The following is a 14,367-nucleotide window of genomic DNA, read 5'->3' as shown; positions in this document are numbered from 1 at the left end:
TGACCATACTATTGTATTTAATAAAGTCATCTGGACCTACATTTTGTTGGCCTCTAATGGTATCAATAGCAAAGTTGGATCTTACTGTACCTTTTATCAGAACATTAAGATGTAATAAACTCTTTCAAAGGATATATCACATTAAAGTATTGCCAATATAGTACTTCATTTAAAAATCCAAAATTCTTAGCTGGTTTTAGATTTCCTGTCAATGGCCTACAATGTCATATTTCATGCATTTAAATTTTTTCTATTCTCTTTTACAAACAGGGAACATAAAAAGTATTTAAGGCTTTTTTGTTTGATTTTAGTAGTCTGATATACGCTCAAGAAAATCTTGAATTTTATCCTAAAGCCTAATTCATAATCTATTCAGTGACTGGGAAGTTCACAATGATTTATGAGAGCTACACTGGCTCAAGCCATGAATTTTTATCAGAATCTTTATGGAGGTTTAGAAAGGATATAAGCAAGTATTCTACTTGGAAAACACAATAAACCAAAAGTAAAAGAAAAAAAGGCTTTACTAGGCTATGCTATAAAATATTTATACTATTAAAATATATTATCCTAGCAATTATTATCCCAGAAAGAAACTATTTAACCCTGTCTTAAACTGCTGAGTTTATTTTACCCATCATAGATTATCATTCTTACCTTATAAATCAGTTCAACAATAACCAACTGCAGAATGTCTCCAAATGTTTGAACTTGATCAATACAAGTACTTAAGTAATCCAAAGCTCGATCCTAAAAAAATAAGAATATATTTATCGTCCGCCACCTCATTCAATAGAAGAACTTAATGCATCTTAAAAAAATACACACATTACAACTCAATATAAAACAAATGAGGAGATCAGGGCAAAGAGATATTAATTGGGAACAAAAATCAAGAATAAAGTTAACATGGCCGGGCGCGGTGGCTCAAGCCTGTAATCCCAGCACTTTGGGAGGCCGAGGCGTCGGATCACAAGGTCAGGAGATCGAGACCACAGTGAAACCCCGTCTCTACTAAAAATACAAAAAATTAGCCGGGCGCGGTGGCGGGCGCCTGTAGTCCCAGCTACTCAGGAGGCTGAGGCAGGAGAATGGCGGGAACCCGGGAGGCGGAGCTTGCAGTGAGCCGAGATCGCGCCACTGCACTCCAGCCTGGGCAACAGCGTGAGACTCCGTCTCAAAAAAAAAAAAAAAAAAAAAAAAAAAAAAGAATAAAGTTAACATATAAAATATAAGACATAAAGTTAAATATATTTTCTGGAAATGAGCCACAAATCTGGGGTCTGATTTTCTAGCAGCTAAACCAAAGAGGGAAAAACTATGTGTTATGGGATTCAGGGTATCCATACAATCAAAACCAGCTGCTTAGGTATATAGTTATTCCTATTACTGAGACCTAAAAGAAAAATCTCCTATGTGTTCTCATATATTGGACATTGTAATATAAAGAACTACAATACTGAAAACATCTCTCCAGTAAAAGTATCAATAAATTTTATTGGACTATTTCTGATTATGTCCCTTAATGTAGGTTAACAGCATAATGCCAAAAGCATTGGTCAGTAAAACCAATTACACAAGAGGACAAAACACTGTGGCTCATATAAACAGCTTTCTCATAATCTTGTTTAGGAAGACAAAATGACAATATCAAATACTGCTTTGCATGCCCATTAACGTTGCTACTATCAAAAAAAATAGTAACAAGTGTTGGCAAGAATGTGGAGAAGCTGGAACCCTTGTGCACTACCAGTGGAATGTAAAATGGTAGAGCTGCTGTGGAAAACAGTATGGCAGCTTCTAAAAAAATTAAAAACAGAAGTGCTGTATATTCAGTAATTCCACTTCTGAGTATATACCCAAAAGAACAGAAAGCAAAGTCTCAAACAGATACGTGTACATCTACGTTCACAATAGCATTATTCCTAATAGCTAAAATGTTGAAGTAACCCAAGCGTCCACCAATGGATGAACAGGTAAACCCAATGTGGCATATATTTACAATCAGGTATTACTTAGCCTTAAAAAGGAAAGAAATTCCAACACATACTGCAACATAAATGAACCTTGAAGACATTATGCTAAGCGAAATAAGCCAGTTACAAAAGGACAAATATTGTATGATTCCACTTACATGGACTACTTAGAGTAGTCAAAATCACAGAGACAGCAAGTAGAATGGTGGTTGCCAGGGATTGGGAGGAAATGGTAATAAGGATTTTTTTTTTGATGGGTACAGAGTTTCAGTTTTGCAAGATAAAAAAAGTTATGAGGATGGAAGGTAGTGATGGTACTACATTATAAATGTATTTAAAATCATGGAACACTTAAAAATGGTTAAGGTGATAATTTTTGTTATGTGTACGTTACCACAATTTTAAATAATTAGGGGACAATCCATTAAAGGAAGATCTGGGGGAAAAAAGTAACAGTATCTAGATTTCAGAGGAATGGAAGGCCTCCATATTTTTCAGTCTTCATGCATATTATTTCCCATATTTTGGTGATAAATACTGGCTAGAAAATTTCAAGATTAGATGGCATCAAGGTGTACAGAGTAATTGCTAACGAAAAGTAGATCCATATACTTTAACCACCAGCAGAGCAGGATGCAGAGTTGGCACCCACGTATGAAAGCTGAAGAACCTAAAAGGATACACATCTACCCTGAAGGCCACCCTATTTCCACAGGCATGGCTAAGGATGTACCTATGCAAAGCTACTATTTTTCTCTACTAAACAATTTTAGATCTATACCGACGTAAGAAAGAACAGGTCATCAAAGCCCCAAAATAGAACACAGCCATAATAATTTCAATTTTAAAAAACTGTAAGGTGGCTGTTCTAAAATGCCTCTTCAATGTTTAATTGAAAAAAAGAATGTATATGTATGCAATATTTTAGAGAAGCGTTAAAAAAAATGTATTTTTCTACAAGCCTAAAATTATCAAAATACACAAACCACATGAACTATAAACAAAATTACTGACTAAAAACATGATCAAGCCTATGTAATACTTTTAATTCTCACTTAAATACAGTAATAAAAGTATTTTTTCAAAAGTACTTCACCTGATCTGCATGAATTAGCATCATAAATGCATTCCTTTTGCAACTTGCATCCTTCTCATTCACCAGAAAATCATGTATCAGTTCAGGAGCATCAGGTATAAGATGTTCAAAATTTCTTTAAATAAAACAGATATCCATATTTAATAAAAACCTACTTTACTATTTTAGTAACTCTCTGGACAATACCAAAATTAAATTTAATCAAACTTTACAACATAAATTATTCTTTTGCTTTTTTTTTTTTGAGACAGAGTCTTACTCTGTTGCCTGGGCTGGAGTGCAGTGGTGCGATCTCAGCTCACTGCTGCCTCCACCTCCAGGGTTCAAGCGATTCTCCTGCCTCAGCCTCCTGAGTAGCTGGGATTATAGGGTGTCCACCACTATGCCCAGCTAATTTTTTGTATTTTTATTAGAGATAGGGTTTCACCATGTTGGCCAGGCTGGTCTTGAACTCCTGACCTCATGATTTGCCCACCTTGGCCTCCCAAAGTGCTGGGATTACAGGTGTGAGCCACCGTGCCCAGCCATTTCATTTGCTTTTTAAAACTTTTTTTTTTTTTTTTGAAACGGAGTCTCGCTCTTTTGCCCAGGCTGGAGTGCTGTGGAGTGATCTCAGCTCACTGCAACCTCTACCTCCCAGGTCAAGTGATTCTCCTGCCTCAGCCTCCTGAGTATCTGAGACTACAGGCACGCACCACCATGCCAGGCTAATTTTTGTTATTTTTTTAGTAGAGACGGCATTTTGCCATGTTGGCCAGGCTTGTCTCATACTCCTGACCTCAAGTGATCCATCCGCCTTGGCTTCCCAAAGTGCTGGGATTACAGACATGAGCCACCATGCCCAGCCTGCTGTTTGAAACTTCAAATCAATTGGAACTGGGAGAAGGAAACACAAAGTTACACCTTCATCTATTAAGTTATCAAATTATACGTTTTCTAGTTCAATACAGAAAAAGCTGATTTATTCAACATGCCATCTGTTAACTAGTATCTCTAATAACTGTTGTGCATACATTTTAAGCATATCAATATATTAAGAATTACATTAAGAGGAAGAAAATAGTACCTTGGATTTTATTAGTTGTGCACTATTTACTTACTGACTTGCCTCTTCTTTTGGAAATTTAGAAATATTAGTACACAGAAGAGTGAACACTAGCTTAATAAAATGCACCACCTTGCTTCAACAATTATTAATTCATAGCTAGTTTTGTTTCATCTATATCCTTGCCAAATTTCCCTCCTGCCATATTATTTTGAAGCAAATCACAGGCAATAGGCAATGCATCCTTTCTTCTGTAAATATATTGGTAGGTTTCTCTAAAATTGAGAACTCTTGTAAAACTAATTATTCATCATCATATCTCACAAATTTGAACAAATTTGTTCAAATTTCCAACAGTCTTGTAAGTGGCCTAATTTTTCTATATGCACTATAGTTTAAATTCTGAAATTTGTGTAGTCTGTATGGTAACATTAAAGGAACTCACCTACATCATTATTATTATTATTATTATTATTCTAATTTTTGAGATGGAGTTTCGCTCTTGTTGCCCAGGCTAGAGTGCAATGGTGTGATCCTGGCTCACCGCAACCTCTGCCTCCCAGGTTTGAGCAATTCTCCTGCCTCAGCCTCCCGAGTAACTGGGATTACAGGTATGTGCCACCATGCCCGGCTAATTTTGTATTTTTGTAGAGACGGGGTTTTCCATGTTGGTCAGGCTGGTCTCGAACTCCCGACCTCAGGTGATCGGCCCGCCTTGGCCTTCCAAAGTGCTGGGATTACAGGCATCAGCCGCCACACCTGGCTCACCTACATTATTAACCAGAATACCACTTTCCTTAATGGATAAAATCTAATAGTAAGATAACTATGAAATTGTATCTTAACCAACAAATCTACTAAAGTACAAAGATGCTTATAAACATTACATTGTAGTGCTTAATGAATTGATACCTGTGACTGTAAAAACTGAGCATTCTAGCTTCATCTGATTCCTTGAATAGGTTTAAAAATTCAAAATCTCAGCCAGGTGTGGTAGCCCACACCTACAATCCCAGCACTTTGGGAGGCCAAGGCGGGTGGATCACTTGAGGTCAGGAGTTCGAGACCAGCCTGGCCAACATGGTGAAACCCTGTCTCTACTAAAAATACAAAAATTGGCTGAGCATGGTGGTGGGTGCCTGTAATCCCAGCTACTTGGGAGGCTGAAGCAGAAGAATCACTTGAACCCAGGAGGTGGAGGTTGTTGTAAGCTGAGATCGCGCCACTGTGCTCCAGCCTGGGCAACAAGAGTGAAACTCCATCTCAAAACAAAACAAAAACAAAATTTCAAAATCTTCAGCTTTCTAAGAATTGGAATCAATTATAACTGTAGCCCTTCTCATTTAAAAAGTTCCTTCCTCAAAGCTTCTGACAGTAAAAAGAAAAGACCGACATTCCACAAAAAGAATTCTAAAACAAAGTCCAAAGTTAAAAGCTAAGCAAGTGAACATATAAAGTGGCTTGGAGTAATACGGTTGAGAATGATAGGCACTGTCATAAACTGTAAAGTATATAACTTATTTAAAGGGGGTTACTGTTATCCAAATTCAGCAGAATGTTGTTATGCAGAAGCTAGGGCCAGCGCTGCCAGATCTTTTGACTTTTCAATGTTCATAATAAAATATACAGTGCTGGCCATACAAAACATAGCTCCAAGCTATATTCAGTCTGCAAGCAACCATTTTGGAACCATTAGTCTAAGAGACTAAACAGTCTTCACAAAATGAAGCTGAAGCAGTATCTTTATTTACCTATAGATGGTATAGATGGCCAAAACAGCATTTCTTCTAACATAGCTGTGTCGATGCTCCAAACACGCACGAATAGCTGGCATTAAAGGTTCTAGCAATTCTGCTTCTTTCAATTTGCAAAGAAAACGAAGAGTAGATCCTCGAATAAATTCATTAGGATGCTGAAGATCCTGATATAAAAATTAAAATATGCTGAGTTTCAGCTCTTTACAAAAATAAAATTTTAACGCAAAACTTTCCAATGGAAAAAAAAATACATTTGAGAAAAAAGACCTAGATTACCAATTTCCATCATATTCTTGTTGACTGAAGCAATTTTTACCTAGCTCATCAATGTCTTACATGTGTCACTGTTTTTTAATTAATATATACACATAAAATGCATAGAAAATGTCTGAAAAGAGTGACGATAAAACTTTTTACAATAACTCTTTACAACTTTAATTCCAAATCTCTACAACTTACATCTTATCAAAGACTCAATTTTAACAATTAAAACAAAGTCCATTCTACCAATTTTAGATCTAAATTCAAAGCAATATTCAGACAAAATTAAGATTTGGTTTACCTTTCTATATGCATCACATACAAGGATCATCTCGTGTAAAAGTCTCCCATCTGGAGTTGTTTTAGGAACAATTTCCCAAAATACCAGAAGTAATTTCTTGATAGTGTGATCCTGAAGAGGTAGCACAAAACGAATGATGGTCATCAGAAGTCCAGGAAGCTTTTCACCATTCAGAATCATAATGATTACTTTCTTCAAAGCTTCAGTCTTTGACTTTACATCTCCTTTTTCTGAATCACAAATTGAAAAAAAAAAAAGCACAATTATTTCAAAAGAAAATTCATCACATAAATTTAAAAGCAATTAACAAAATAAAATGTATCTTCTTAATTCAGTATCAGCAATGGTAATAAAAGTACAAACCCAAGTGACAAGCGTTCTTCACCTGGTTCTCCACCAAACAAGTTGTCTTTGTTTAAGTCATTTATCTCTGGAAATCAGACTCTTTATATACAATATGAAGGCATTGGATTAGATTTCTGGTTCCCAGCCAATTGAGTTAATGCAGACTCCATGAATCTACAGTCATACCAAGTAAACATGTGCTTCAAAATACATATAGCTATTTTTCAAAATGTAAACACATGCTATTAATTGCTTCTGAATTCAAAACGGCTTTTAGCTATTTGTGTGCATTTTAGCAGAGTTAAAACTACTATTACGGGAGGATAAATATGTAACTTTTTTAACATTAGAAAGAGAAATGTCATACTCAAAAAGGCGGAAAACTAAAATAGTGCATTATTTCTAAAATCTCATCATAGTTCTACAGGCTGTAAAACTTTAGAATCTTTCTTACCATCTGGAAAACTGCGAGGTAATTCAAATGTTCTAGATTAGTAGTCATTATTTAGAATTAAGGATGACACATTTAAGATAAAATGCTAGTTTACTTTTTGTCTAAAAACTCTGCAATATAAAGTGTTTTATGCAAAACTGTCTATAATTTCACACCATTATCACTGCATACTGAAGAATTTATAGTACTAAAAATCTTCTGGATGCAAAATTCAAAGGCAGAGAAGTATGTAGTAGCACACTGCTACTACAACTGTTTAGATCATCAAAATAAATGAATTATCTTGGGAAGGGGAGAACAAAGAGTGATCACAAGTCTTCAATAATCTCAGGACCATTATGAGGAAAAGAACTACAACTAATGGGTAGTAGTTACTGGGAACCAGATTTGGGCCTAAATATGAGAAATAAATTTATAATGATTAGAGCTAAACGGCTATTAAATGAAAAGTTCTGAGAGTCAGATGAGCCACCTCATCTGACTCTCAGAACTTTTCATTTAATAGCCACTTAAACTTTTTGTATTTTTACTAGAGATGTGGTTTCACCATGTTGGTCACTCTGGTCTCGAACTCCTGACGTCAAGTGATCCACCTGCCTCAGCTTCCCAAAGTGCTGGGATAACAGGCATGAGCCACCATGCCCAGTCTCAACTGTTCTTAATGGCAAAAATATACATTAAACTGGAGAGTACGTATATATTTATTGGTTGGAGGAAGGTAGTTAAGGCAGCTTCAATTAAGACTAGGGCATCGTTCCAACTAGGGGCAAATTTTGTTCTTTACCTTCCTACCTATAACCTTAAGTATCCTGAGGATCTAATAATGAAAAATTTTAAATTATGAGGGAAAAAAACCACTAATGAGTGTATTCACTATTTTGCATTCAACTATCCTACATGAATATGAAAACAGGGAAATATATGTGGATTATGCATATAATGGTATCATTTTAAATGTCATAAAAGTGGGTTTCTTTTCCCTTCTCTAAAAATAGACCTCTATAGAAACCTAGTATTAAGTAACCTAAAATCAGGAGGTATTCCATTACTGCTGATTAAGAAGTGGGATCAGACAAGTAAAACATTAAGTTTCTTTTCAAACTGCAAACTATCTTCTAAAAGATACTTTCTATATTTGAAGCATAATTCTCACTCTGCTCTGTTTAAACAATATTTATCAGTTTAAGTTATATTTATTTTTAGTAGTTCAATTAAACAAGAATCATAACTTTGGAAAGTGTATTAATTATAAATTTTTTTCTTGACAGAATCACTCACAAAAAGGAGACACAGGATACATTTTTAAAATTCAGAAATATGATAAATTCAGTTAAGTTTGAGGACACAAAATCAACATACAAAAATAAGTAAAATTTCTATATGCCAACAGTGAACAATCTGAAAAAGAAATTTAAAAATTAATCCAATCCCATTTACAATACCCACACATAAAATTAGATATCTAGGAATTAATTTAATCAAAGAAATGAAAAGAGTTCTACAATGAAAACTATAAATACTGATGAAAGAAGTTGAAGAGGACATCAACAAATGGAAAGATCTTCCATGATCATGGATTAGAAGAATTAATATTGCTAAAATGTCCATACCACCCCCAAAACAATCTAGATTCAATAAAATTCCTATCAAAATACCAATGACATTCTTCATAGAACTAGAAAAAACAATCCTAAAATTTATATGGAACCACAAAAGACCCAGAATAGCTAAAGCAATCTTTAGCAAAAAGAACAAAACTGAAGGAATCACATTATTTGACATCAAATTATCCTACATAGCTATAGTAACCAAAACAGCATGGTACTGGCATAAAAACACACAGACCGATGGAAAATAATAGAGAACCTGGAAACAAATCCATACACCTACAGTGAACTCATTTTGACAAAGGTGCCAAGAACATTCATTGGGGAAAAGACAGTCCCTTCAATAGTGGTGCTTGGAAAACTATATGCAGAAGAATGAAACTTGTCCCTATCTCTTAACTTATACAAAAATAAAATCAAAATAGATTAAAGGCTTAAATCTAAGACTTTAAACTATGAAACTACTACGAGAAAACATTGGGAAAAACCTCCAGGTAACTGGTCTGGCCAAAAATGTCTTCAGTAATACCCCACAGGCACAGGCAATACCAAAGCAAAAACGGACAAACGGGATCATATCAAGTTAAAAAGCTTCCGCACAGCAAAGGAAACAATTGACATACGTGATGAGACAACCCACAGAATGGGAGAAAATATGTGCAGACTACCCATCTAACAAGGGATTAATAACCAGAAAATGTAAGGAGCTCAAAAAACTCTATAGGAAAAAAAAATCTCATAATCTGATCTAAAAATGGGCAAAAGATTTGAACAGACATTTGAGAAATACATACAAATGGCAAAGAGGCATATGAAAAGGTGCTCAACGTCACTGATCATAAGAGAAATGCACATCAAAACTACAATGAGATATCATCTCACCCCAGTTAAAATGGCTTTTATCCAAAAGACAAGCAATAACAAATGCTGGTGAAGATGTGGAGAAAAGGGAACCCTTGTACACTGTTGGTAGGAATGTAAACTAGTACAACCACTACAGAGAAGTTTGGAGGGTCCTCAAAAAACTAAAAATAGAGCTACCATACGATTCAGCAATCTGACTGCTGGGTATATATCCAAAAGAAAGGAAATGAGTACATCAAAGAGATAACTGCACTCCTATGTTTGTTGCAGCACTGTTTACAACAGTCAAAACTTGAAAGCAACCTGTGTCCACCAACGGATAAATCGATAAAGAAAATGTGGTACATATACACAATGGAGTACTATTCAACCATAAAAAAGAATGAGATCCTGCCATTTGCAACAACATGGATGGTACTGGAGGTCATTATGTTACGTGAAATAAGTCAGGCACAGAAAGACAAACTTCACATGTTCTCACTTATTTGTGGAAGCTAAAAATCAAACAAATTCATGGAGATAGAGTAAAAGGATGGTTATCAGAGGTGGGAAGGGTAGTGGGAGGAAAGCGGAGATGGCTAAAAAAGAAAAAATGAGTTAGACCCAATATTTGATAGCACCCGGGGTAACTATACTCAATAATAATTTAATTGTACATTTAAAAATAACTAAAAGTGTAACTGGTTTGTCACACAAAAGATAAATGCTTGAAGGGATGGATACTCCATTTTTCCATGATGTGATGATTATGCATTGCATGCCTGTATCAAAGCATTTCATGTACCCCATAAATATATACATCTACTGTATACCCACAAAAATTAAACATTAAAAAAATAAAATTCACAAATATAGTTGTTTTCTTGTTTGCAAAAATGCTTAAAAAATGAAAAGTTAAACTTTTCGGGAAAATACATGTTTATTCCAGTGTTGATCTAATTGTCTGGGTGGGTAACCCAAAGAACACAGTTCTTTTGGTTTTACAAGCTAAGTAACATGAAGTTAAGTGCACGATAGAATTAAGATATTCCAATACACATCCTCAATCTGTTGCCTAGAGAATATCATCAGCTACATTAAGTATAATATATTGAACTCCACAAAAATTATGACATTTTGAGGAATATCTAAACTATTAAAATCTCTTTAGGTTTACTGAGATGTTCTATTTCAAACAACCAATATTTAGTCTAAAGGAGTTCGCATTTAATTTAATAAAAGGTCTATTGAAGAGATCCTAGAAAAACTTTAGACAAAAATTAAGCATTTCTAATTATAAAGGAATATGAAATATGAGTTTTTTATTTTCGTCTTTTCTTTTTTCATTTCATTCTCAAAATAATATCAAAGTTTACCTAGATCATTTTTTAAGCTAATTTCAGATGGTGGTTCTGAATCCATTGGCACATTAATTAACGTGTAGCACACGTTCTCAGCTGCCGTCATGGTTTCTGGTTATATTATAATTAATCCTTGATACAAGACTTAAGGATGCCAGAAAATCTAGAAAAATAAACACAGGTACATGATTACAAATCAAAAAAAGAAACAAACAAAAAACCCACAAACCAGTATCTATAGTGACATTTTAAAGTATTAGAAAGGACAGGTCAATCTATATCGTGTTCCCATAAAAATAAATTCTAGTAAAAACCACACTGTCAGCTCCGGCATAAAGTATATTATCTATCACTCCCTCCATCGCACACGAGTCCAGTGTTTGAGAATGCTGTACAGCCGAAGGAAGGCCCACAGAACAGTGACAGTCCCCCAGCCAAACCCCACAATGTTATGGAACATATAGTTTTTAACACAACACACAATCTGCATGCTCAAGTTAGGAGACCTTGTGCCTGAATATTCTGCCAAAACCCTAAAGCGCTTTATCGCGGTCCTTGGTGGGTTCCGACTATACGTCCGCGGGTCCCTTAATCAGCGCGCTGCACCCCCACCTCGCCCGACCCGCTTCCTCCTCCCCTTCCCCCAGCAAAGCAGGCCTGGGCCTGAAAGGGTAAGCCTCGGGGTCTTGGGAGGGAAAGACCCCTGACCAATAAAGAGGTCGGGATGGAGCGTCCGACCCGGAGCTTCCTAGGCCCCCGCCCCTACCCCCACCCCGTCCCCTCTGCCAGGCCCAGACGCAAGCGGCCTAGTCGCTCCCTTTCCGCATCTTCCAGCTAGAGAGCCAGTTCTTCCGACTCTGCCCGACCCACCACTCCTCCGGGACTGGGGGCTTGTGGCCCACTACCAGGCTCCGAGGGGTAGTGGTTTGGGGCAGCCGTGGATCCGTCTACTCCGGCTCCAACCCGCAGCAGCGGCGGCGGCTCCAGAGTCCTTGGCTGACGTGGAAGGGGGTGGGGTAACAACCAAAGCCACAGCCACCTAGCACCTACGGCGACTCAGAGAGGACATGCTTTCTTTGTGCAGCGCTTGCGCGCTGCAAGTGTATCCTATTTTCTTACTCTTCTCTCGTCCGGGGTTGGTTTAGGCCGCAGAGCAATGAAACCACGTATTTTCTAGTTTTCCCTGAAAGCCAAGAGCTGAGTTAGGCACTATGCTCATTTAAACTCTAACTGGAAATCGTTCCTTCTTCCAGGAACAGTCAAGGGTAGGAAGTGTTTGGAGAGAGGGAAACTTTTGCAGGGCTGTATTCCCGTGAAAAACAGCTCTGGACTGGAAAGTGGAAACCCAGGAATGCTTTTTCTTGCTCACCCCCTAATAAACTGGGAAAGTAACTAATACTATTGGGAAACTAATTCAGTTATTTTATTAATGGTCACTAGATTAAAATCCATTTCAGTTCTTAATATCGCTTGTAGTTTGAATCTGCCTCTCTGCAGGTAGGGCTAGAGTTATTTGAAAATCCAAAGCCACATTGGTATAATTTCTTTTTATTTAATAATGCCCTCTTTCCGTGATCCTTCCTGAGCGCCCAGTAGATTAGAAAAAAATTTTATGCATAAAGGGAGACAGTCACTGTTTTAAAGGATTTTACGTATCTCCAAAGACCTAATTGTTACAGCTGCAATCAGCCACAGTACTTTTGGTTTTGCCCATTTGAAGTTCCATAGCACGCCCCGCCCCTACCCCTCCCTCTTCCCCCAAAAAGGTTTTATGGTCAATTATTAATAACAAAATATTTTAAAGCTTAAGCAAAATATTGTGAATAAAAAGAGATCTGACGGCAACTGCCCTAATTAACAGGTTCATCTCAGAAGATGGAACACCAATAGTACCTCATTTATGTAGGATCTAGCTCTTTTGAGATTTCTCTTTTTAGAACCATCAAGCAAACTACAAATTCTTTGAGCACCCAAAATGTATTACAAAAGCCATGTGTTGACAGCACTTTAAGAGTGCCTCCTCTGATTCTGTGCACTCATTTTTAAAAAACAGTTGTAGAGTGACTTGAATACAGTTTCCATATACTCTTTACCCAGTTTCTCCCAATAGTAACATCTTGCATATAGTACAATATCAAGAAATTGACAGACATAATTCACCCAACCTTATTCAGACTTCACTAATTTTACATGTACTCATTTTATATTCACTGGTAGACAATTTTATCATTCTTATATGTGTGTGATCACCAACACAGTCGAGACACAGAACAGTTCCATCACAAGGATTCTCATGCTGTCATGTCGTCCTTTGATAGCCATAGCCACCTCCCACACTAACCTGTGGCAACCACTAATAGTTTTCTATGATTTTTATCATCTCAATGTTATATAAATGGAATTATACAATAATATTTTGAGACTGGATTTTTTTACTCAGTGTAATTCCCTTGAGATCAATCCAAGATGTGTGTACAACAGTTTGTTCCTTTTCTGTGTATTCGTTTTTAACATGAAGTTTTACAAATGCAGTTATCTGGTTTCCAAGCCCACTTAACTTACCAAAAAGTGGCAATCTGTCAGCAAAAAAGGTATAAAAACTAGACTTACAGTAAGAAAGCTCAGTTTAGGGCCATCATGGGGTAGGACTTAAACCGTACAGACTTCATTTGCCCCAGAGGTTCATTGTGTTACAGAATAACTTTGAGGTTTCTCATGACCCCAAGTCATTAAGTACTAAATATGAAAAGGCAAGAAAATGTAATGTTTTACATATTACTTTAGTTAGATCTGAACCTACAATTGTCATTGGCAGTGCATATATTTTTCCATATTCTTAAGTACAAAGCTTTTTGAATGGGTATAAGGACCTTAATATTAGCCTCATTAACTCTTCCTGATCTGTTGTAAAACACATTTTGTTTTGGGCTTTTTTACTCTAAGATATAATCATATAATTTTGAATGCCTTTTAAATTATAAATGCAGAGCAAAGACCTTGTCATTATATCAAGGACCATAGAAATTGTGATATCTAAAAAGTCAAGGCCTAGAGAATAGGGACTTGCCCCACCAAATCATATAATGGCCAAACACTTGAGTTAGAACTAGAACCTGAATCCTGTCATCTACTTTATTACTTTTATTTTTTTGAGACAAGAGTCTCACTCTGTCACCCAGGCCAGAGTACAGCGGTATGATCATAGCTCATTGCAGCCGCAGACTCTGGGCTCAAGTGATTCTCCCACCTCAGCCTCCTGAGTAGCTGGGACCACAGGTGTGTGCCACCACACCCAGCTAAGTTTTAAAAATTTTTGTAGAG

At 36.5% G+C, this 14,367-nt stretch overlaps 1 protein-coding gene across 2 annotated transcripts in view; it reads right to left on the bottom strand.

Annotated features, from left to right (window-relative positions):
* The window catches only part of COPB1 (COPI coat complex subunit beta 1), a 48,585-nt gene extending 36,526 nt beyond the window's left edge, over positions 1–12,059 (bottom strand). The window contains exons 1-6 of one of the 2 annotated variants that reach the window (XM_015114812.3): positions 11,917–12,059; positions 11,062–11,209; positions 6,437–6,666; positions 5,869–6,038; positions 3,073–3,187; positions 658–750 (exon numbers count right to left, since the gene is read on the bottom strand). In XM_015114812.3, coding sequence (XP_014970298.1) covers positions 658–750; positions 3,073–3,187; positions 5,869–6,038; positions 6,437–6,666; positions 11,062–11,152 — 699 coding nt within the window. In that variant the 5' untranslated portion in view covers positions 11,153–11,209; positions 11,917–12,059. The remainder of the gene's footprint in view (positions 1–657; positions 751–3,072; positions 3,188–5,868; positions 6,039–6,436; positions 6,667–11,061; positions 11,210–11,916) is intronic. The other variant, XM_015114813.3, reaches the window with a different exon arrangement.
* Positions 12,060–14,367: the final 2,308 nt, after the last annotated feature.

The sequence above is a fragment of the Macaca mulatta genome, chromosome 14, assembly GCF_049350105.2.
Source record: "Macaca mulatta isolate MMU2019108-1 chromosome 14, T2T-MMU8v2.0, whole genome shotgun sequence".
Lineage (NCBI taxonomy): Eukaryota > Metazoa > Chordata > Mammalia > Primates > Cercopithecidae > Macaca > Macaca mulatta.
Note: the sequence above shows the minus strand (reverse complement) of the source record. Positions and strands in the feature narration are given on the sequence as shown.